A 25,812-nucleotide genomic window follows, 5' to 3' on the forward strand; every position below is an offset into this window, starting at 1 on the left:
ACTCTCATATTATCAAAATCTTTCATAGAAACACGTGAGTTTCATCGGTGTAACAGATTTGTACTCAATGTGTGGTCATTTTCAGCACAAAATATATATAGAAATTTAATTGCCCCTAGTTTGGCTCAAATTTTGTCAAAACTGGAATGTGTAGTGTGAATGCAAATCAACTAATTTGTTGGCATCACTATGCAGTAAATGTCCACAAGAAGTTGAAGAAGGGTGTTTTTGTTGTCACAAAATTAGAAAATGGTGAATGCAACTTGTATAAAGACATTAACGTATTACAAAATGAGTCTACCCATACCGTAACAAATTTTAACCACTTCTGAGATAACAAATTACAAGTGTTGGGCAACTCATACATGTCAGTTTTTCACCTTTAAAATAAAAACTACACTGGGTCTAGTATAAAGCCCTGGTTCTCTGGAACTGTAAGATGAAACGAAGAAAATGTTTATGAAATCCATCACTAGAGAATTCTGAGTTATAATGGAGATTGGAATGATACTGCTCTCGATGGCACTGAAAATCAATGTCAATTGTAGATTTGAATTGTGCAGTAAGCAGGGAAACTTTCTTCTCTCTCCAATCCCCACAGTATTGGACCTCTGCTTAAAAAGAATGCTGAAACAATCACCAGAATTGTACAATAATCATGGAGTCTATTAGATTAGCCAAGCGTACTAGAAACTGTTTCAAAAGTAAAAAAATCTGAATAAGTCACCTCAAAATTTTCCTATACAGATGCTTTATTTCCAAAATCTCATTCCTCTACAATCTAATGTTTTTCCCCCCAATTGATGTTCCCAAACAAAGCACTAATAGCATGATGATTTTTCCAAAAAATACCTGTGTGAATTCGAATTGGCTTCTCTTGGGCATGGAATGGAATAACCGGATGATACATAGCATGCAACATTACTGATTTTGATAAGATATGATTCTTCCACTGGCTAATATGTAATTCCTTTTGCTACTTCAAAAAAATGTGCAACATTCTCCTCTGGTGTACCAACCAACACACCATGCCCTAGATTAAGGACATGTTTGTTTCTCCCAGCTTTAGCCACTGTATCATAAATTCGTTTTTTGATAAAATCTTTTGATCCAAAAAGTGCACCAGGATCCACATTTCCCTGCACTGCAACATTTTCTCCCAGTCTTTTCCTAGCTTCTGCCATATCAACCTTCCAATCAAGACTAATAACATCAACACCAGATAAGTAAAGCCTTTCCAGTAATCCTCCAGATCCACTGGCATACAAAATTAAAGGCAAGCTTGGATGGGTTCTTTTCACAGAATCCACAATGTGTTTCAAGTAAGGAAGACTGAATTCTTCAAAATCCACTGGACTAAGCTCTGTTGCCCAGGAATCAAAAATCTGAACCACTTGAGCTCCACTGTCAGCTTGATATTGAATATATTTTACCATAGATTCTGCAAATATTTTCAGCAATGCATGGAGAACCTGCATGTGAAAGGTACCACATATCAATTTTTAATGAAATAATGCTGTTAGAAAACAATGTCAGCTTTATACTAGGAGTTGTAACAAAAATTTAATGTTATATTTCAGTGTATAATCAAAGCAAGACACTGGCATTCTTAATTGAAATTCAGGTTGTAGTAGTTATGTCATAGACGTTTACTCAGCTTGACAATTTACTACACAGCATAGTGTGAAGCAAGGCAGACATTACAAAACTCTTTCTATGTATTTTATGATTTGCAAAATACAGTTAGAAGCTCAAACTGGATCTGCAAGTTATGTTGAAGATTTTGAACCTCACCAAATAAAAGTCAATTTGATAGCATAGGACTTCAACTCAGCACCAAATAAATTTTTGCTCGGTACAAGGCACATTTCGATCAAGAGATTATAGTTAAACCCGCTAGTATATTAAGTAAATGAATACTTGTTCAACCAGTACAACACAAAGGCAAATAAGATGTCCCAAATATCAATCTATGAAACAATACATCACTCAATTTGCATGTATTGCATGAGAAAACCCACCAAGTAACACATATGTTAATTCTTCTGTAGATAGAGACTTCAATCAAATAGACAAGCCGATAAAATGACCTATGGGAGTAAAACAATGTGACGTTAGAAAATTAAATGATCTTATATTCTTAGGAAGAACATGGTACCGTGGACAAAAACAAGCTGGGTTTTTTCCAGTTAACAATTAATTAATTCAGGATATTACAAGAGTTAACAGTGGAAAATTCACCTACTGATAGCAAAATGGGACATCATCTATTGGAAAAATCAGAAATGAAATTTTCTATAGTGATAAATGTCCAAAAGTGACCAAAATAAGTCAATGGAACTAGAAAGAACATTCAAAAAATGTAATATTATGTATAATCTTCAATAGAAAAGAAAGACATGAGTAGGGTGTTTACTGAAGAACCGCCCACACGACAAAAGAAGTGACCAAATAAAAATATAACATTACTGGATTTGCATTTGCAGGTTTGGTTCACAGATTCGGCCAAAAAAAGAATTGGGGTTGGGTTCATGCATTCATATATATATATTGCAATGAGGTTCATCTTCTTATATAGGGTTTAGAGGATGAAACCGAATAAACATGCACAAGGATGAACATGACATGACTCACAGGGATAAACATTACATGACTCACCCTAAATGCTAAAAAAAGCAACTCGCTTTAATCACTAAGGTTCCTTTATTACAATGTTCCACAGAAACGCATTCCCCCCCTCCCACCCCCCTCAGGTCTGCATCTCTGAGACGGGGACATTTCCGAGACGACGAGATGGGGACATGGCATCTCCCGTCATCCCGCGACCACCACCGGTGCTCTGCCGGAGATGCGGAGACATCTCGGCATCTCCAAGAGTCTTGGAGACGTCTCCCTAGGAGTCGCCCAAAACAAGGGGTAGGGAGATGCCCAGAAGTCTCTCATCCGCCAACGTTAAAAAGCGACCGAATTTTTATTTTTTTTTAAATTAGAACAATTTTGGGGGCTAACCCTAATTTGACGTGGGCCCCACCTCTTCCCCCAATGCAACACAAAACCACTAAAATCAGTCATTTCATTCACATTTCTAAGTCTCATTTTTTTTTCCAGCAAGCTGAAGAGAAAAAACTTGGAGAAGTCTGATTGAAGGAGTGAAAAGAGTGAGTGCAAGTGTGAGAGGAGTGAGAAGGAGCAAGGAGAAGAGGAGGAAGAGGATTCTACAACATTTTGGAGAGATTTTTCAAGCACAAGGTAGGTTTTTTCTTGTTTTTAGTTTGTTTTATTTTCTGGCTTTCAATGTTTTGGTTGTTTAAACTTGTTCTTTTTTAATTCATTTCAAAATCATCAAAATTGAAATTTCAAATTTATTATTTGTTAAACTAGGCTGAATTTATTTTTATTTTTATTTTGTGAAATCAGTGTCACTATCACAATGAGCTCTCATGACATGAGTGAGGATGAGATTAAAATCCATTCTCATAGTGGAGATGATTCAGATTATGAACCCGAGGCTGAGGGGGGTGACCATGGGGCTGATCCTAGAGCCTAATCTAGTTCCATGGCGAGTGTACCAACTAGTACAGGTTGCCCTTCAAAGTTGTTGGCACAGTATGCTAGGGGTCCTTGTGATCCTAAATCTCCTCAGAAACAGTTTGCTTCAAAAATACAAGGCACATCAAGTACAGGTGGGGGAACAAGGATGTGGTAGTGCAACATTTGTGGGATTTCATGGCTTGGTAGCATCACTAAAGTGAATGCACACTTCCTATTTTGGAGAGGAAAAGGTGTGGATACATGTAAGTTTTTGGAATAACCTAAAAATATACAATACAAAATTGAGATTAACAAGCTTGGGGGCATTCCAGATGATAGAGCAGTTGCAGTCCCTACTACTTTGTTTGCTAGGGCAGCCCTTTAGCAGAGCCAGCAAGTGAAACATACTTATTCTCATACATCGCAGACGAGAGGAATGATGTCTAGACCTTCATCCACTTCCACTTCTAGTGCCATGCCCCAATCATGAGAGGCTAAGGGGACAGGGAAATGCAAGATGTAAAGTAACCCCATAGCTGATTTGTTTAATGTGCAGCTGAAGGATGAAATAGATGAGTCCATTGGCAGGTTCTTCTTTGCCAATGGCATCCCATTTCATGTTACACAATCTCCTTATTATAGGGAGTTGATGTTTACGGTGGCGAAGGGAGGACCATCACACGTGCCACCACGCAAGACGAAATTGAGGACTACAATCTTGGATAAGAGCTATTCCAAGATCAATATTTTGATGGAGAAGATGAAGGCGTGTTGGGTGGCCTCTGGGTGAAGCATAGTTATGAATGGGTGGACGGACATCAACCATCGTCCACTCATCAACACCATGGTCACATGTGCAGAGGGTCCTTACTTTCTTAGAGCAGTTGATTGCACAGGGCATCGCAAAGATGCTGATTTTCAATTTGAGGTCCTCGAGAAGGCTATTGAGGAGGTTGGGCTACAAATTGTGGTCCAAGTAGTGACAGATGCAGCCCATCTGTGTAGAGCAGCAGGGAAACTTATTGAGGCAGCCTATAGACATATTTGGTGGACTTCATGTTGTGTGCATGCCATGAACAATGCACTCAAGGACATGGGGAAGATTGACTGGATTAGAGGAGTGGTCAGCGATGCGAGAGATATGCAGATGTTTATCTGCAACCACCACACTTCACATGCACTCTTCAGAACCTTCGCAAAGGAGTTCTTGAAACAAGTTGAGACTAGATATGCATCCTATTTCATTCTCTTGGAGAGAATGATTTAGTTGCAAGAGGCATTGCAACTCATGGTTATGACTACAAAGTGGAATAGGTGAGCCAAGGCCAAGACAAAGCAGGGGAGAAGGGTGAAGGAGATAGTGAAGAGTGATGTGTTTTGGACTGATGTGAAATACATTGTCTTCATCATTTCTCCAATATTCCAGGTCATCAGATATGGGGATGGGGATGCACCTAACCTTGGAGAGGTGTATGAGTGCTTCTATTCTATGCTTGACTAGATGAGGGATGTTGTGCAAGTGAAGGACCCCACTCTAGCATTCTACAATGAGCACATTCGGCCAATCATTCAACGCAGATGGGACAAGCTCGACACTCCTTTGCACATGGTTGCTTATGCCTTGAATCCTAAGTGGTACAAGGCTAGACCGGGTAGAGTGACACCGATTCAAGATGATGAGGTGAAGGCTGGGTTCTTTAGGTGCATAGAGAAGATGTATGATTCTAGAGATACCAACATAATTTGCACTGAGTGGACAAAATTTGCCTCTTAGGGGTTATTCAGATGCGGCAAAGATGGGTATAGAAACTATGGCATGGGAGGACCCACTTTTGTGGTGGAATTGTCATGGTCTGAAATCTTTGACCACCACTCTAGCTATCCGTATGCTATCCCAGGTTTCTATTTCTTCAGTTGCTAAGAGGAACTGGTCTACATATAGCTTCATCCACTCTCTTAAGAGAAACAGACTTAGCTCTAAGAGAGCAGAGAAGCTTGTGGCTATACATAGTACTTTGCGTCTCATTGACCACAAGACACTCGTGTAAAAGGAGAATCCAGCAACACAATGGGATGTAGAGCAACACAAATTGATGAGGATGATCCTACTACTTCAGATGCAGGGCTGGTTGGTGTTAGCTTGAGGGACCTTGATTGTAGGGAGAACAGTAGTTCAAGTGATGAGGAGTTTGCAAATGATTAGAGGCCTCCCTTCACTACATTTTGAGTTTTGACATTTTGGCATTCTGTCTTTTGTAATGCTATCGCTATTTGCTACTCATTGTAATGATGTAGCATGTAATCATCATTATAGACTTTGTGATATCAGATATTCATATTTTCGATATAATAGAAATCTTCAATTTGACAATTTCATTTGTCAAATTTTATTTAGCAATTAGCATTCAAGAAATCTTCGTATTTAGATTTAGTATTTCAAATTTTGCTATTTTATAATTTTACTAATTTCCTATAGTTTCATTTGAAATGTAAGTTTTATACTATTACACATCTTTTCACAACTAGTTTTTCAGGTACTATAAGTATATGTATAACTATATCAACACCACCACCCCACCACCCCCCGCCGTCCCCAAACTTAGGCCCTTTGTCCCCCTGTCCCCAATGGTCGTGGAAAACTACTTTATTACAAAAGTAAGACTTATCTTCTAATAATCATTTAATATTATTCTAATACCTACAGGGTCTAATGGACTTTAATTTCATCATCTTTAATACATCAAGCAAGAGCTTACATTATCAAAGGAAAATAAGGTTTGTGTCTATATTAAGGTTTTTCCGCACCATATAGGGATAATTTGTAATGTCCCCTTCTTTGCAGTGATTAGTTTAGTGGTCCATTGGCCTATTCCGGAGACCCATAGGCTATTTGGAAAGGAGAATTAGGGTTTCCAACTTTTGTGAAGTTCTGCTCGAGCTTTTTAGGGTTTACCAGGAGAGAATTCTTCAGTTCTATCTATGGTTTCTTCTGGGTTTTTCATAAGCTCCAGGGTGGCACAACATGCATTTGATTCTTTGGTGAAGTGAGAACTTACTATTTTTAGTAAGTTAGGGTTTGGCTGTTTGGATGATGCTATCTTACTGAGCTTTCCAAGCTCTTTCTCCACGTGCGAAGATCATGTTTTTCGGAGGAGTATTCCATGACTTACTATTTTTAGTAAGTGGCAGTATTGAGCAATTTTATTTTTAGCAATTTGGACAAGGTCTTGTTCCTGTAGCAGTTCAGTGGTCTTCATTGCTCAACTTCATCCTAGATTTTGTTGATAATCAGTATTGGTGTCACAAGTGTTTTAATTAAATATTATTTTCATATCCTAAGGTTTAATATTTAATTATTTTACTACCGATTAATGATATATTGGGCAGCTTAGGAAAAGACATTTATATCTAATATCAATGTTATATTTCCCTAAGTTAGGTGTTGAAATTTGGAGAATGCATTAGGCTATTGTTGAAGACTTAGGCAAGTTTGAACTTGTTTAATTATTGGTTAAAATTCAACCTAGGTGCCCACCTTGGGAAATGGAATGAGATGTCATTTGGATGCCATATGTTAGTGAAATGAAATGAAATTTGGAGAGGTGAATTTGTGAGCATTTACATTTGAATTTCGGAGGAAAAAAACTATAAATACAGGTGCTTGGCCTCCCATTTAGACATCTTGAAAAATTGCATCATTAAGCTGCCGGATTGGCGTATGAACTTGAAGCTTCGAAGTGTGGCTCCCTAGTATTGCCAGTTTCGTACTTGAGACATAGTACCTAGTTGCGTGGTGTATCCTTGTGACATTTTCAGTGCGTATTTTTAAGTATTTTGGAGTGTGGTGTGTTTTCTAGAGTTGCTGATTTGTTGTGGCTGAAGCAAGTTTTCAATCATACCTCCCTGCTTGAGCGACTGGTCATTCTAAGTACTGGCTCAAACCTTCTTTATGCTATTGGCGATATATCTTGTAAGTTTGCAGCCCCTTATTTGGAGTCTTAGATTTTATTTAGCAAATCGAAATTTCTAGCTTAGGCGTGGTCCCTGGGAAGTGCATTGGGATGTGTGCAAGGTGTTTGCGGGGTGTTTAGTAGCTCTTTTTGGTGTGTTCTTAGTCGTTGCTTGTCTAGTGATTGTTTGGGAGTGATTTGGAGTGAATTGAAGGAGATATGAGTGAGATATGGGCAATTTAGTGAGTTTATGTGTTGTTGGTTATGCATTTCTAGTCTGTTGTTTTTGGTGGAGTTAGTTTGATGATAATTATCTCATGTGTTCAGCATTATACTTCTACTCTATCTTTCCTCTCTATTGTAAGGTTAAGTAGTAGTACTACTAACCGTTTTTGGATTGTATTCTTCATATCCCGCTAAAAAGTGGAAGAGGTTGGCTTGCTGCCTATATCTGATATATTGTAACTCAATCCTCCCACAGAGTGATATTGGTTGTAATGATCCTCCTGTTGCATAAGCAGTCGAGTTGAGTTTGTTCGGTGTATCCAGTTCTCCCGCTGAAATATTGCGGTAGAGTGATTTGTGTTTGAAGTATTGTTCTCTTCGCTGGTTTACCACCAAGTTCCTTGCTTCCCCGTTGGATAAGCGGAAGGGGTTGGCTTGCCGCCCGATATTGTAGTTCAGCAGTTCAGCAGTTTATCTCTAACGATCTCCTGCTACCATATGCTCTCAGCCTCCCAGTTTGGGCTCTCAGTGATCAGAAAGTGTAGGGTTCCTTCCAATTGTTTGGATTTCATTATTCTAACCCTAACGGGTGATTGGTGTGATTGTGATATTGCTTTGAAAAAAAAATTTAAAAATAGTGGGAATATTACAGTGGTATCAGAGCTGGTTTTCCTACCAGCCTATGTGTTTCAATTAATCAGAGTTCTCCTTGAGTGACAGAGAAACGGTGGTTGATTCAATGGCAAAGAGAATATTTGGTCAGAATGATGCAAATGTGGTTGTGGAAAGAGTTGAGAAGAAGTTTGACACCATGATGAACATGACATCCCAGTTGCTAGATACTATGATTCAGAATCCTAATGGAGGTCATAATCAAAATCAAAACACCAATGGTCACAATGCTAGCACCTCTAACAATCCAGGAGGTAATGGGAATGCCAGTAACCATAGCAGTAACAATGGTGGAATGTCGGTTGTTTCAGTGTCAAGACCCTTGCAGCCTGTTTTCCTTCCAAGGGAAGCACCGCCACCTGAAGTTGAAGTCCTTGTGGCTGATGAGATACGGGCTTGTTACACGGAGTATGCATCACTCCTTGCGAAGATCAGAAATATTTCGTCTCTTGACCAGTTTATGAATCATAAGAAGAGGAGAGAAGAAAGGGTATACACAATGAGTGCTACAAAATCCAAGCGCTTGGATGGGAAGGTTGTCTTGACATATGAAGAATGTGTGACAAAGCCTCAAGATACTCCCTCAAACTTGCATGAAATTAGAAAAAATGATGATTGATTTTGTGGAAAGAACAAAACAACGATTCTAAAGCCTAATTCAGATTCAGTCAATGTTGGTCTTGAGACCAATGAGTTCAAGAATGAAGAGCATGATACAGATATGCAGGTTAGAACCGATGAAGCTGATTTAATTCATGAGAGGAAATCAGACTTATCTTCACATGAGGCTGATTTTGAGCATGAAGTTAGTCATCTTAGTGAATTGGATCCACAAAACACTGCTGGAAGTGATGATGAGGATGCACAAGAGGGCCGGGACAGCTATGGGATCAGTGTTGACAAGTATTATGATTCTGATTTGGATCTTGCCCATAGTGGCAGTGCACTTTCTACCCTAGACCAGAATTGGATAACATCCAATAACCCATAGTATGAGATAGAAGATGGAACATCACTCAGTTCTAGCATTGCTCTTGGTGAGAATAGCAATATGTGGAAGTGGAAACTAAGAGAAGATTCAAGATGTAAGTTGGAGGATACTTGGAGCTATGGTGAGCACTTTTTAACTAAACAAAGTAATCAGCCTTTTAGCATTTGGGATCCAGGTGTAAAAGAAACTAAGTTTGAAGAGGATCCAATATGGGATGAATTTACATTTGATCCTAATATTGTATTGGTTTTAAAGAACAATGTTTACATGGAAGATGGCATTGATGGTGTTGATGACATGACTGATTTATCAATGCATGTTGCTGATCTTGAGCATAGACATAGTGACCCCGTTGATCTAGAGTCACAGTTCATTGTTGAGGGTGATAAAGAAGAGGCACAGGTGATTTGTGACAGCCTAGAAGACTTTGATGCCCAGTATGATAGTTGTGATTCTCATATTCATTATGACAGCAATACCTTTGCCTTGCATGATTATGATTGGAAAAATGAATCGTTGGTGTCTGCTGAAAATGAAATACACACTTTATCTAGATTGGATGACATTAGTGTTGATTTTGTAACTAGGCGAGAAAATAAATAGGATTCCGATTGCCCTAAGGCATCATCCGAATCCTTATAGGGCAGGGCCCTATCTATTGTATCTAATGTGTAAATCAAATAGGGCTAGCCCCCTTATATATCCTCCACACCAAACATAAAGAAACTCATGTTTCATTATAGGGCCGACCCTATATTGAAATGTACTAAGTTAAAGCCTCACTCCAAACGTGTGGACCTATCCACATCGTTGTTATATGCAAAATGATTTTAGCGCCCAAGGATAAATGGGCCGACCTAAAGATAAGTAAGAAGATGAACCTCTTATATATTTCAACTACTTGCAAGGTTAAAAGAGACCTACATAGCGAATACATTCTCCCTCTGCAGTGATCAGCGAATGCCATCTACAGTCAGCGAATATATCCTAAGGACAGCGAATGCACTTCTATGCATAGCGAACTCATTCCAAGGTTAGCGAACCTTGTTCTAGGGTCAGCGAACCTGAATCAAGGTGCAGCGAATCACCTTACAGAGACAGCGAACTTCCTTGTGGCAGCAAACAAGTGTATTACAGATAAGTTCTTTCATGATTGTGTATGCCCTAGTTTGAAGACACAATACCACTGTGCATAGCCTGCTGGTTCTAAATGCTTCGAGTGTTGAAGCCGAATTGTACCATCTGATTATTGCTTAATCGGATCTAAGGATCTGTTGTTGCTAGGTTTTTCCTCCTAGAGGGAGGTTTTCCCAGGGTACTTGTGTCTTTGTGTTCATTTTGCTTATCTCTATTTATCTGCAAACAACTAAGTAGGAGCTAATTCTGATTTCTGGGTTCTTATATTAATCTGAAAGGCTAATTTTAACAATTAGAAGCCTAGTTGAAAAATTCATCTTCAAGACACCAAGAGACCAATGTGAACAAAATGTTCCCCTTGCTGATTTGCACATGATCAAGAACACAATGGAAGGAATAAAATTGGTTTTCTTACACATGATGCATGATAGAGATGTTGCCACCAAGTTTACTGATGAGACTTTTTCTTTGAATAAGCAATTGAGGGGAGAGGTTAGTGAGCTCACCATTGAGCTTGATTCCAGTAGGCTTTCTTTTAAAAGTGTTCAAGAGACACTTCTTGAAGCAAATGATCAGCTTTATGAGGCCAAACATTTAAGAGAGCAAGAGAATAGAGAAATGGCCAAGGAGATCAATCAGGTAATGGAGGAGCTTGATTGCATTCAGGAGGAGTATGATCTTGCTCTTTGTCCCCAAAGATCAGAAAAAGTGATTTTGGAGCAAAAGAATGTTTGGCGGAACATGACCCTGACAGTAATCAGCAGGTTGATAGTCCGTTGTTTGATACAAATGCTGATTGGACATTTGTTAATCCACTTTTCAAGTTTGATGTGGGAATTCTTTTTGACTTCAGTGATGAGGGTGGATCACACTGCAGAGTCTGGGAACTCGGTGCAATTTGCAACCATGAGATATTGTTTCAAAATTGGAGCATTGATCAAATGCATACTCTTGGGCATCTTCTTTGGAAAAGAATGGATCAGATTTTCAGATTTGGGCTTGCTGATTGGTTGCAGATTAGCCACTTCACTTTATGGTTTTCTCTCATTCAGGGGAGTTGGTGCAATTTCTTTGGTCATGCAAGTAATGGCTTTCAATTGGAGAGTGCTTGGAGGTGTTTTCTAGCCTTGGACATGAGCAGATGTGTTGTTTTAGACGACGATTTCCTGTGTTGCAGCAGCTGTTCATATTCTTGGATGCTGATTTTCTTAAAATTAGATCCCAAGTCAATCATTTCAGACTTGGTGGGCTGTTGGTGTACTCTTTTTCAGACTTCATAGTCTCTTGGCAGAACGGGTTTATGGTCTCAAATGAGAGGTATGGCAAGTTGGGGCTATCAGTATTTGTGTATGGTAAGTGTTCAAGCTTTAACTAGTGGTTATTCTTATGCCCTCTCTTCTACTTATGATTGGGACAGCGAACCTTTGCTCTCTATAGTTCATCATTATGAGGTGCTTGAAGTAAGAACTATAAGAGATTTCAGAAGTCTCCATGTTTGTATCAAAATAATTCAGTTGAGGCCTAGTAGATTCATGTGGAGTTGTGGGGATGAGGTTGATGAGCTCTTGCAAAGGATTGTTTTCATCTTTGCAGGGAAATTTGGAGAAGCCACATTTACAGTCATGGCTCTGCTTGACACCTTGGGGAGTTATGCTATGGAGTTTGATTGTGAGTTGTGTAGACTTTATTTCCTACTGCCCAAGCTTGTGATAGATAGTGACATTGTTGATATTGATTACTCAAAGCTTTATGGGCATGAGATGCTGCACGATAGTGATGTCAGTCCTTCAAGATTTTTCAATCTGAGCATCATGGATGGTAACATTTTGGAGTTACAAGGGAGGTTAGTGCAGCTTTGGCATGATGTTTTCACTGATGTCATCAGAGTGGTGAAACATCAACATGCTGGGTTCTTCTTGAGACGGGCATGGGACCCTAGGATCGTACTTGCTTTGGTACGGATCAGTTTATAATTGTCGGCAGTTGTGATGGCATTGCTTGATAAGCAATTTTGGGAAGGGCAGATTGTAATGTCCCCTTCTCCGCAGTGATTAGTTCAGTGGTCCATTGGCCTATTCCGAAGACCCGTAGGCTATTTGGAAAGGAGAATAGGGTTTCCAACTTTTGCGGAGTTTTGCTCGAGCTTTTTAGGGTTTAGCGGGAGGGAATTCTTCAATTTTGTCTATGGTTTCCTTCTGGGTTTTTCATGAGCTCCAGGGTGGCACAACATGCATTTGATTCTTTGGTGAATTGAGAACTTACTATTTTTAGTAAGTTAGGGTTTGGCTGTTTGGATGATGCTATCTTACTGAGCTTTCCAAGCTCTTTCTCCGAGGGCGAAGATCATGTTTTTCGAAGGAGTATTCCATGACTTACTATTTTTAGTAGGTGGCAGTATTGAGCAATTCTATTTTTAGTAGGTGGCAGTATTGAGCAATTCTATTTTTAGTAGGTGGCAGTATTGAGCAATTCTATTTTTAGCAGTTTGGACAGGGTCCCGTTCCTATAGCAGTTCAGTGGTCTTCATTGCTCAGCTTCATCCTGGACTTTGTTGATAATCAGTATTGGAGTCATAAGTGATTTAATTAAATATTATTTCCTTATCCTAAGGTTTAATATTTAATTATTTTATTACTGATTAATTATATATTGGGCGACTTAGGAAAAGACATATTTATATCTAATATCAATGTTATATTTCCCTAAGTTAGGCGTTGAAATTTGGAGAATACATTAAGTTATTGTTGAAGACTTAGGCAAGTTCGAACTTGCTTAATTATTGGTTAAAATACAACTTGGGCGCCCACCTTGGGAAATGGAATGAAATGTCATTTGGACGCCATATGTTAGTGAAATGAAATGAAATTTGGAGAGGTGAATTTGTGAGCATTTACATTTGAATTTTAGAGGGAAAAAACTATAAATACATGTGCTTAGCCTCCCATTTGGACATCTTGAAAAATTGCATCGTTATGTTGCTGGCTTGGCATATGAACTTGAAGCTTCAAAGTGTGGCTCCCTAGTATTACCAATTTCGTACTTGAGACATAGCACCTACCTGCGTGGTGTATTCTTGTGACATTTTTAGTGCGCATTTTCAGTATTTTGGAGTGTGGTGTGTTTTTTGGAGTTGCTGGTTTGTTGTGGCTGAAGCAAGTTTTCGATCATACCTCCCTACCTGAGCAACTAGTCATTCTGGGTACTAGCTCAAACCTTCTTTATGCTATTGGTGATATATCTTGTAAGTTTGCAGCACCTTATTTGGAGTCTTAGATTTTATTTAGCAAATCGAATTTTCTAGCTTAGGTGTGGTTCCTAGGAAGTGCATTGGGATGCTTGCAGGGTGTTTGCGGGGTGTTTAGTAGCTCTTTTTGGTGTGTTCTTAGTCGCTGCTTGTCTAGTGATTGTTTGGGAGTGATTTGGGGTGAATTGAAGGAGATACGAGTGAGATATGGACAATTTAGTGAGTTTCTGTGTTGCTGGTTATGCATTTCCAGCCTATTGTTTTTGGTGTTGAGTTAGTTTGATGATAATTATCTCATGTGTTGAGCATTATACTTCTACTCTATCTTTCCTCTCTATTGTAAGGTTAAGTAGTAGTACTACTAACCGTTTCTGGATTGTATTCTTCATATCCCGCTGAAAAGTGGAAGAGGCTGGCTTGCCGCCTATATCTGATATTTTGTAACTCAGTCCTCCCGCTGCATAAGCGGTTGAGTGATATTGGTTGTAATGATCCTCCCGCTGCATAAGCGATCGAGTTGAGTTGAGCTGAAATATTGTGGTAGAGTGATTTGTGTTTGAAGTATTGTTCTCTTGGCTGGTTTACCGCCAAGTTCCTTGCTTTTCCATTGGATAAGCGAAAGGGGCTGGCTTGCCGTCCGATATTGTATTTCAGTAGTTCAGCAGTTTATCTCTAACGATCCCCTGCTACCGTATGCTCTCACCCTCCCAGTCTAGGCTCTCGGTGATCAAAAAGTGTAGGGTTCCTTCCAATTGTTTGGATTTCATTATTCTAACCCTAATGGGTGATTGGTGTGATTGTGATATTGCTTTGAAAAAACCAAAAAAAATAGTGGGAATATTACATAGTTTATTGGAATTAAATCTATGCTACTGTTAAGTTGATGGATAGTATAATCTTATTGAAAAAGATTCACTTGGAAGCTTACAATTTTTCAAAAGATTCATCAGAAAGATTTTCTAGAATAAAATGGAAGAGAATATTATGATCCCCTATTTCATCTACAAGTGCAACTGCGCATGAAGTCCTAGCCAAATACAAAGCATCCTATCGCAATGCATATATTGGAGTGGATAAATTTTTCATTTGTGGCTAACAGTTTTTGGAAACAAAGTTTCTATCCATTAAGGATCATACAAGGACCTTACCATGGTTACCTCAAAAGATTTGCATGATTTTACAAGTTGCTCACAAGGCATATTAAGTTGCTATTGAGCTCAAAGTTTTAAAACTTGGACTCGCCTCAGACTCGGTAAACCAAAAAATTGGACTCGGACTCAGACTCATGAAAGACTCACGAAAGACTCGTCAAGGACTCAGCAAAAAAAAAACCGTAGTTTTACAAAAAAACATAAAGAAATTAATGCATTTAGAGAACATAAGAGCCATATTTGAAACATTACACGTCATATGATCTAGAAACACTCAATATTTGAAATTTCATCATTCATACTCATAGTTTCAAACTTTAAAATGTATAATGACAGCATAAGTTTATAAATGTTTACAAAATTACATATAATGATAGGTCTAGATCTTGGAGGAGAGAGGAGAGACTGAGATAGAGAGTGGTAGAGAGAGGGGACAAAGGAAGAGTGATAGGGAGATAGATAGGTCTAAAATTCGGGGCAGATAAAGTGAGTGAGATAGAGAGGGCGAGAGAATGCTAATAGGAACCTACTGATTACTAAAATTTGACTGTTTGAAAATTTAAAAGATCTAAAACCTAGAATTTGCATTATAATTCCTAGAGATCTGAAACCACTCTCAAACATCCTGCCAATATATACATGAAATATAACTTAAAAGTATAAGAAAGGAAAAAGACATATTGAAATGCCACTTATACTTAAATGTTATATTTCATTTATATTCTAATGAAGAGAATGAGACTCACTTGAAAAAAAAATATTTAGATAATTTTTTGGCATGTTTTCTGGGTTGCACGAGTCTAGTCAAAAGACTCGCGAGTCCAAGCGAAAGACTCGCTAGGACTCGCCTCGCGAGTCCATGGCGAGTCGACTCATGGTGCCACTGGACTCGCGAGTCCACGAATTTTTAAACTATGATTGAGCTTCTGAAATTTACATATATTCTATAAAGTTGTAATATCCCCTCTTTCGCTCTAGTTTGTTTTGGGGATTGTTGGCCAATTCCGAGACCCATTGGTCAATCAGAGGCAAAGTCAAGGTTTCCTATTTTCTAGGAGGATGTTTTGGCATTTTTGGCAACTTGCATGTTGGTGTTTTACAGTTTTGATTCTGGATTCTTTTTGGGTTTTCAGAAAGCTTTGCAATGATGGTACATGCGTAGCAATCAGTGGAGTTTGGTAAACTTACTATTTTTATTAAGTGAAGGCGAGGATAGCTCATTTTTGGGGGTTTTTTTTGGTTTTCAGAGAGCTTCGCGATGGTGTGACATGCAAATGAATCTGAAGACTTTTCCAGACTTACTATTTTTAGTAAGTTGCGACGGCTACCTAGAATGTGGTAAAATACATTGGACACACTTACATTTTTAGCAGTATGCTATTTTTAGTAAGTGTTATTTTTGGCACTGCTATTTTTGGCAAGGTTTAATAAAGTATTTTTGCTAACTCTTGAAGGTCGATTTGGGAAGAAAAGGGAAATGAAATGCAAATTTCAAATTAATGTAAAATGATCTTGCATTTGGGTTTGGCGTCCATTTGGGGGGAATGTGAATTTGAATTTGGAGGCACCAAGGTTATAAATAAGAGTGTTGGGCTCTTGTTTTGGGATGCTAAAATTTGATAACAAAGTGCTTTGAATTGCTTTCAAAGTCTTGGCTTCGGGGTTGCATGCCCTCCTAGCTTATCTTCAATTTCGAGTTTGAAAGATAACTCCTAGCTGACAGAGTGATCTCTTTCAAAGATTACCAGCGGATTTCAAAAACTTTGGTGTGTGGTGAAGAAACCCCATAGCTGATCCGCTTTTTTGCTCATTCCGGTTGGAGCTTTCATTAGAATTTTGTGGGTACAGATTCAAAAGTTTCATATGCTCTTAGCGCCCTTTTGCTCAGACTTTGGTGGAGTCGTTGATTTCATATTTCAAATCAAACTTGATGCTGTTTTCCCTAGTTCGATTTTTTGTTTCAAGTGTATGCCCTTGCTGAGACCCCTTTGGTGGTGTGTTTCCTTGTCCTTCCTTGGCCACCTAGATCTTGTGCTTCATCTGCAATTTACTGGAGCTCATTCGGAGGTGTTTTGATGGGGATATGGACTTGATAGTGCTACTGGTCTGATTTTTGGTGATGCAGTTATGCTGTATCAGACTTGGTAAATGTTCATTTTGGCTTGTGTTTTTCAGTTTCTTGTTTTATAGCTTCTTAGAGTACCTTTTTATACCTATTAGAGATTAGAGTTTTATTGTACTGATAGTATCTTGCAGAGTTTCTTATTGTAAGGCTATGTTCAATAGTACTAAATCAGTTCATTTCATTCTGCACTATACTTTCTTGTATTGCCCACTGCATAAGTGGAAAAGGCTGGCCTCGGCGCCTATCTCTATTTCATTTTGTACTCCAATCCTCCTGCTGAATAAGTGGTTGAGTGATAGCTTGTTATTCCTAGTCCTCCCGCTGAATAAGTGGTTGAGTGATAGCTTTGTTATTCCTAGTCCTCCCGCTGAAAAGTGGTCGAGTGATTGTCATTTACTTCATTTCAGTCTTCTTGGGTTTGTAATTTTCCCCACTAATAGTGAAAGTGGCTGGTTATACCACCAACTAGCTATTTAATTTTCAGTATTTCATTATCCCGCTGAAAAGTGGAAGTGGCTGGTCTAACCGCCAACATGTATTGCTCTCAGTATTTCATCTTGCTAACACTAATGGGTGAAATTATTGTGTTAAAATTTTGAAACAAAACTAAGGGGGACATTTCAAAAGCTATCCAGTAAGTAAGCAATGACTATCAAACAACCTTAAAAAAAATTAGTAATGTTGATGGCAACATTTTGAACTATCAGGCAAGGACCATATTCTAAGCAAGGATGCTCCAGAATGCTCTATATGACTTCAATCGAACTGAGATCATATAGAGTTTATCAAATATAGAAAGAATATCACTAGGACAATTCAGAATATCGTCTAAGCAGAACAAAAAGTATTGTATACCAAATGAAAATTAACTGACTATCATGTGAGAATATACAAGCTAATATAAGCAATGATCAAACAGACAAAAAAGATCCACTGCAGTAATACAATTGTCAATGCTGATGTTGAACCAACTCAGAAATAATAAAGAATATTAAATGCCTAAAAATCTTAAGCAGATAACAACTAAGTAAAAATTAATTAGGTCAAGCTGTTATAGTTATTGAGCAAATAAATTCAACTACATTGTAAGAGAAATCACTTGCTGCTTTCCCTTGGAGTTTGAGCTGCAAAGTGAAGAAAAGCAAGAGATGTGAGAAGACTGATTGTACTGACAATCATACATCAACGGTTTATATGTTCCAATCTACTTGTGTATCATTGGAACGTTCTCTGTGTGTGCCTCAAGGAATATTCACATGGTATAATCGATATCAACATATAAAACTAGTTAGATAGATGCAAATGATGAATTTGATTCTCAACTAAGACCTTTTCCTCCGATGCTCAATCAGAAAGAAGAAAACTAAAGATATTACCTTATTTAAATTAATTTTCAACACGCGCAAAAACTATATAAAAAATTACAGCCATCTATAAGTTAGTGAAGAAATCATGAATTGTATATGTTAGTGAACAGATTTGTCTTTTCAGAATAATCAATAATTTGACTCGATCTAGCCCAAGTGTAAAGACAAACTGCAACTAACAATTGGAGAAATCAATATTAAATTAGTGATTTTCCTCTAAAATTTGGAGGTACAGCTCCCTCGTTTAATGTAATCTTACTTTGTTAGTATGCTTTTAACCAGAAAGCAGGAAAGGAAAACTAACACCTGTGCATCACCATGACATACATACGATTGGAAATAGGAATAAAAGGAACAAGGTAAACAACACAAAGATTATCCACCCACGCCCCATGAATGATAAACAAGAGAAATAATCAGTAATTCCTCTTCAGATATATGAATAGCTCAGAACTCAAAGATTCCATAGTAAACAGTCTGCAAATAAGTGAACATATGCATGTTGGTAGATCCCGTTTCAATTTAGCTGATAGCATCCAAAAATAGAATGAAAAAAGAAATATACCTTGGGTGATTGAAATGCCATTTGCTTTATTTTTGCAAAATGCTTAGAAGAGCCACCTTCTATGACATAAGAAGCCAGTGTAAATGGAGCTCCTACAAATCCTAGAACTGCGGCTTCATTTTTTACCTGAAGATACCATGAAAAGCAATCTTTAAAATTCATATAGCTCAAATTGTTTTGATGCTATAAGTAACAAGAGCCAAAAGAATGATGAGGTTACTGTAGTTTTATTTAATAGCAGAAAGAGAAAAAAAATTTCTTTAAAAAAATGGCTTGCACATCCCGCTGATACAAAAGAGTTCATCTTGCATTGATATGGACAAATACACAAAAATTGTTAAAATATACCATAATATAAAAAATCAAAATTATGTATGGATGGGAATACACTTATTCAGTATCGTATTTAACATAATAATCTTTCACATAAATGAATTTAGACTCTCTTCAATGAAATTTAATATGCATGCAGCTACACCTTTGAATATTGGTTGTCTTGCCATAACATCCCTCCACTCTTTGGGAAGACTAATTGCCATCAATTAGTCCCGATTCTCTTGTGATGGTCATAAATTTCCAGACAGCTTCTTCAAATTGTTTGCTTCTTATTTTCTTGTTCTTTTTCGAAAGCTGGTTAAGAAGTCATGTAGTTGAAAATTTGCATGGCTTGGAAGAATATTGGCACCAGCAATATTTTCTTTCGTCAGGAAGGATACATGGATAATTACGTATGCTTTAATATGTGACGATAATTGTATTTGATAGGATACAACTTCCAGGTGACAGCCTCCAAATTAGTTGAGAGAACAGCAAAGGACAAACAAGATAAAGATGGTCTAGAAAGGGCTGTTCAACTCTTGACTGACTGTCTAAAACCCTTAGTTGTAAGGACCTTAAGGTCTATATGATCTAAATCTTTGTACTTAAACTGCTAAATTCAAAGAAAAAAACTGGTTGCACAATATAGATTCAGACTGGTTTAGAAAAAGAAACACACTATAAGGAGCTCAAAATTGCTTATAGAACTTTCAGATTTTTTAGTGCTTACACAGATTTAGAGTATCAATAAACACGTTTCAACTTAGGAAATGCAAAATCAGGAATATATTTGCTATTGAACTGATATAGAATTTCTTTACAACAGCAGTTTGAGCTTTCAGATTACATAGAACTCAATATAGAATTCAAACAGCAACACACGCTCTTGAGGGTTTCATCTCAAGACCGTATAGAGCTTGAATAGCAACACACAGCAGCAGTGGTGATCTCTTGGGGGTTCCATCCCAATACCCAAATCGTGCACAAAGGCAGACCAAAATATTCAGCAAGCCAAAAGACTAAGTAGAGTCTTCAATATATACCCACTTTGGGCAGTACATTAACTTGTAGTACAACGCAAGTAAACAATCTGATTGCCTTTAATGAAGGGATGCCAATCTGTAAAGAGGCCAACCACAGTTAGCAACGAGTTGGCTGAAGTTGGTAGAAGCTTCTGGTTTACAAATAGTTGCAGACAATTGGCACATAGTTGCCAAAGAGAAATCCTGGGGCGGTTTGATGCTAAAGACAAAACAGATCTAATTCCTCTGATTCTTTTGGAAGGAGAAAAACTTGCACAGTTGGCAACCAATATTGCCATCCAAGCCAGGTGGCCTCATCTTTCACAGGTTCATCATAGTCCTCCCGTCCCCTTATTGCTTGTCCTCGAGCAATTTCAGGTTAGGGTGTTTGAAGATTTCAATTCCTTCCCAGGTCGCAACCTCAGGTGGTAATTTCTTCCACTTGATCAAGTATTCTGGGATAGCCTTGTTACGTAGTCTCTTCTTCCTTACATCCAAAACAGATTCAGGTTCAAGGATCAACTTTCCTTTATAGTCCGGTGGAGTGAGCTCCATAGACCAGTTGATCTGTTGTCTGAGGGCTTTCTTTAAGCATGAAACATGGAAAGTATTGTGGATCCTGCTATCGGATGGCAATCCCAACTCGTAAGCAACCTGTCCCACCTTTTTAATCACTCAATAAGGACCATAAAAGCATGGTTTTAATTTCTTTTTTCCACTTCCCTTCATAGACGATTGTCTAAAATGTTGTAACCTCAGAAACACCATATCACCCACTCCAAATGCTCTTTCTATCTGATGTCTATCCGCATACAGCTTTTGCTGACTTTGAGCTTGTTGCAAGTTTTCTTTGAGGGCGTCTAGAATATCCCTGCTCTGCTGGATCAAATCCTTAGCACTAGGTACTTTGCTATCAGTGAGTATCAAATCCACAAGGGAAGTTGCATCATAGTCGTACAATGCTTTAAAGGGGAACATCCCAATCGACATATGGTAAGTTGTATTGTAACAGTATTCCCCAAGATTCCTCAAGCAATTCTCTACTGCTCCACCTGGATCCCAAACTAAACATATAAAAAACAATGTACCATTCTGCTGCTCCACTTCGATGCACCCAGCCATGGTGAAATTTACAACTTTGCCATCTTCAAGCATTCCCACTAACAAGTTGCTCACTAGTTCCCAAATCGTCACATTCTCACACCAACAAAAAGTGGAGGGGTAGATGCCTCTTATCATGCCATCCACACTCAGTGACCATTGACATCTGTATGAGTTTCCAAGGGTATGGCTAATGATCATCCCAAGTGTAAACTCATCATGTCAATACACCATGTGCTGCTGTTATAAACCAAGACAGCATCTATCTTACTAAGAACCTCACTCCAAGTGAAACAATGAGTGCCTCCCATGACAAGGGACGATGGATTTTCATCAATAAGCCAACCTCCAAAAAGAGAAAGATGATACAATCCTCTCCAACTCCAATTAGCTGTTATCCCCAAAAGACAACTTGACATCTGTGTGGTTAACAATACATAACAGCTGCCTAATGCCAATGTGTGGACTACAACCCAACAAATTAGGATTGAAGTGATTCTTTGTATGTGTACTTCAATATTCCTCCCATTAAAGCTCAGCTGAGACTTATCCCCCCAAAGTAAAAGACACATAATATGAAGAACATTGTTTGTGCATTCCTCATACTCTGAAAATTGAGCATCTCCATCAATGGCCTTCCCAAGAGAATCCACATGCTTAAGCAAAGTTGAATCAGCAATACCACCATCCATGTACACTACTACATAGGCTGGTCCAAAAGATATATGCTCTACCATGTGTGCCTGTTGTGACCATTTCACACATCGCCCCATTAGAATGGGGACCCCCTCTTTTTTGCTTTAGTTTTGCCTGTTCTTCTCTCTGCTTTTAGGGTTTTGAGTGAGTGAGTGGTCTGTCTGGGCTAGGGCTAAACCTTAGGGGTTTCTTCTGGGTGTTATTCAAGCTGAGTCCAGTCAAATTTTGAAAATTATTAAGCATCCTCCCTAGGATTGAGATTGTTGAAATAAGGTAAGCCTATCAGGAGAGTCAGATAGGTCTCAGATTAGGTCTAATCAGGGTTTTTGGGGGTGAAAATCCAAATTTTGTCTAAGTGTTAGCATTTTGAAGGTGAAATTGTGTGTTCTTGCCTAGGTAAATTTTGATCAAATTTTGGAGGTAAGATGATGCCTGAAACAGAGAAATCACTCCTGTCCCTTGCTGAGGGCCCAAGGCGAAATTCATTCTAAGTGCAATTTCTTGTTTTTGATAGGCTTGCTAACTGGTTCTTGGCCTTGGAAATGACCTAACTCTGCCTTGTGAAGTGATTGAAGATTTAAATTTTGGATGGATTAGCCAGAAAGGATAAAATCGCTCCTGTCCCTTGCTGAGGGTCCAGGGTGAAAATGTTATTTAAGGCATATTTGTCACTGACTTTTCTAACGTGTTTTGATGCTTTTGAAGATTTGAAGGCATGAAAATGATCAATTTTGAAGGAGAAGGGAAAAATCGCTCCTATCCCTTGCTAAAGGCCCAGGGCGAAATCTTGATTTCCCTCATCTTGCAGTGAAAAAGGACCAAGTGTTGAACATGAATGGAAAACAAGTGATTTTCTCCACCCGCCTGAAGGAGTTTTAGCTTGAAGTGATGAAGGATCTTGTTGGGATCATCAAAGGCACTCCTGACCCTCACTGAAGGTCCATAGCGATTTTCTTTATATGTGTCATCTTGTGACCTTTTGGGACATGAGAATTTATTCATAGCATGAAACAAGATAATATCTTCCTTAGCCAAGAAATTTCGAGATGAAAAGTGGAACGATTTGGTCATGATGGCAAAAGGCGCTCCTGTCCCTCATTGAAGGTCCGGAGCTTAATTTTCAAATTTGCGCTATTCTTGCAGGATCAAAGTGATTTTATGATTGGGAGAGATCAAGGAAAGCATGTTCTATCCGTTGAATATAATTTGAGTGATCAACAAGGAGGAAATCAACCCAAATGACAAAGGGCGCTCCTGACCCTCACTGAAGGTCCGGAGCTAGATTCTAAAAATGCAATTTTCTTGCAAGGACAAAGCAAGTTTTGTGATTGAAATGAATGAAAGAAGGTGTGTTTTGCCCGTTGAAGATAATTTGGAGGGCTAACGAAAGATGGATAAGCTTGAATTTGCAAAATCGCTCCTGTCCCTCTCTGAGGGACCAGGGCGAAAAACCTAATATCCAACCCTTCTCTCCAAGTTTGGACAAATCTAAGCCAAGGCGCAAGTTTGAAATGATGTTTAAAATGCCTTGAGGTGGAATTGAGATACTAGGATTACGAATTTGGATGACAATTTGCAAATTCACTCCTGTCCCTCACCAAGGGTCCAGGGCGAAATTTCTAAGTGTGCCCACTTTCCTTGCATTTCGAGATAACTTTTTGTTTTCAACACTCAAAAGGGAGTGGAGAATGATGTTCTACACCTTGAGGGTAATTTGAAGTTGAGGTAATTAAGAATTTGTGCAAACGACTCAAGATCGCTCCTGACCCTCACTGAAGGTCCAAGGCGATTTTTGCAAAACCAATAGCTTCCCTCCAAGATTACGCTAAGGCAAGGTTGTGCAAAGATGGAAAAGGTCTTCTAAAGCATGGTGAACAAAGATTTGACTTCAAAATTTGATAATCCTAGCCTAAATTGCTAAAGTCGCTCTTGTCCTTCACTAGAGGCCCAAGGCGAAAATCTTTAGAACACCTATTTTGCCTTTCGGAAGCAAGTTGAGCATGCATGGAACAAGTGAAAGAGATCATTACTTACCCCACAACGAGAAATGACAAATAAAAGGTGAAGGATTAAGAGCAAAAGTGAAAAGGCGCTCCTGTCCCTCTCCAAGGGTCCAGGGCGAAAAAGGTCCTAATGCACTTCCCTCCTAGAGATCAAGTGAAATTAAACTCAAGACTCCAATTAAAAATGCCATTTTAATGCCTAGATGAAGTCTTGGACAAGAAAATGAGGAATGCAAAGCCTAAATTGAAAGTTCGCTCCTGACCCTTGCCAAGGGTCCAGGGCGAAGTTGGTAGCACTTTTTATTTTCACCATATTTTAGCGTTGATATCCTCCAAATTGCATTAGATGCCAAATTGCTAAATTCGAAATATTTGGAAAAATTAAATTGAATTGGCATTTAATAAAAGACACATTGGCATTTAATAAATTAATTTTGAGCCTCAAAAAATCGAATTTTTATTATAAAGGCATTTAAAATTAATTTTTGTGAAATCAAAATTAAAAATGGATCGCTTGAGGGCTTATTTTTATTTATTTTATCAAGTCGGCCTCTCCTTTTTGCAATTTTATTTATTTTTTAGGCCTATTTTGCCAAGTCGGCCTATGGGGAAGCAAAGTGGTGAGCGCCCTATATAATAGGGGTGTTTTGATCAAGTTTAATCAATCATTCACTCATTACTTCAAGTACGAATTTGGAGAGCAAGAAGAAGGTGTGAAATCTGGTCTATTTGGAGCAAATTTATCTCAAGTGTTGGAGGCTAGAAGGAGGTGGAGTTGATTCTTGTGAAGGCTAAAGGAGGCGCATTTTGCTTAAGGGAGAACTTTGATCTACATTTTGCCTAGCGAATTCACCTATTTTTGCATCATTTCTTAGAATTAGTACTCAAGTGGAGGTATGGCGTAATCACCTTAACACCATTGTTGAAGATTTGAATTTTGCACTTTGTTTTGAAAATTCTAAGTTTGATGTAGTTAATTAGGAAATGATAACTCAAGATTTGTCATGAGGTTTCCTAAATTAATATCTTTTATCTTCCTTGCTACTCTTCAAGATATTTTACTAATTATGAAATGTTGTGTAGGTGTCAAGATGGCGACTCCAAAGGCAGGAGCATCTACTAGTCGTCCAGCTCTCATGAAGGAAGATCAGAGGAATGAAGAATTGGAGACAAGGATCGTGTCCAAGTGGAGCAATATTGGAGATACCAACTTGGGAAACTTCAGTGTGAAGAAGTTTCGAGAGGTCCCTTACATTGGCAAGCCATCACCTGTCGCAAAGAGAATAATTGAAAGTGGCATCATCAAGGCGGCCGGTTTCCCTCCAGCAGTCCAGTGTCATGAGCTGATGATCAAGTGTGCCCGCCATTATGACTCACAATCAAGATCGATCGTATCCAAGGAAGGGAACACTTTGGCTTACCTTTCAGAGGAGGCTATAAGTGAGGCTCTCCATCTTCCAGAGCATAAAGATATGATTTACAAAAGCCTAGAAGGAGCCAGGTCAATGTATGAAGATGATCCCGACACTTGCTTGAATATCATCAATAAGAATTGGTTACTCAAAAGTCGTCCTCGCCTGAGCAAGATTCCCAACACACCACATAGGATCGACTTCCAGGAGGAGTACAGAGATTTGATAACTTTGCTCAATCGAGTTACAGGGGCTCCTCAAGCCTTCTTCTTTGAGAAGTGGATGTTCTACTTCATCCAAGT

At 38.5% G+C, this 25,812-nt stretch overlaps 1 protein-coding gene across 4 annotated transcripts in view; it reads right to left on the reverse strand.

Moving 5' to 3' along the window:
- Positions 1-242: 242 nt before the first annotated feature.
- The window catches only part of LOC131074378 (uroporphyrinogen decarboxylase), a 138,063-nt gene continuing 112,493 nt past the window's right edge, over positions 243-25,812 (reverse strand). For 2 of the 4 annotated variants that reach the window (XM_058010993.2, XM_058010990.2), the window contains 3 exons: positions 18,959-19,084; positions 853-1,472; positions 243-627 (listed from right to left, as the gene is read on the reverse strand). In XM_058010993.2, the coding sequence (XP_057866976.1) occupies positions 957-1,472; positions 18,959-19,084 (642 nt within the window). In that variant the 3' untranslated portion in view covers positions 243-627; positions 853-956. Of the gene's footprint in view, positions 694-852; positions 1,473-18,958; positions 19,085-25,812 lie in introns of all 4 variants that reach the window. The other 2 variants (XM_058010992.2, XM_058010991.2) reach the window with 2 other exon arrangements.

Source organism: Cryptomeria japonica, chromosome 3 (assembly GCF_030272615.1).
Source record: "Cryptomeria japonica chromosome 3, Sugi_1.0, whole genome shotgun sequence".
In the NCBI taxonomy this organism is placed as follows: Eukaryota; Viridiplantae; Streptophyta; class Pinopsida; order Cupressales; family Cupressaceae; genus Cryptomeria; species Cryptomeria japonica.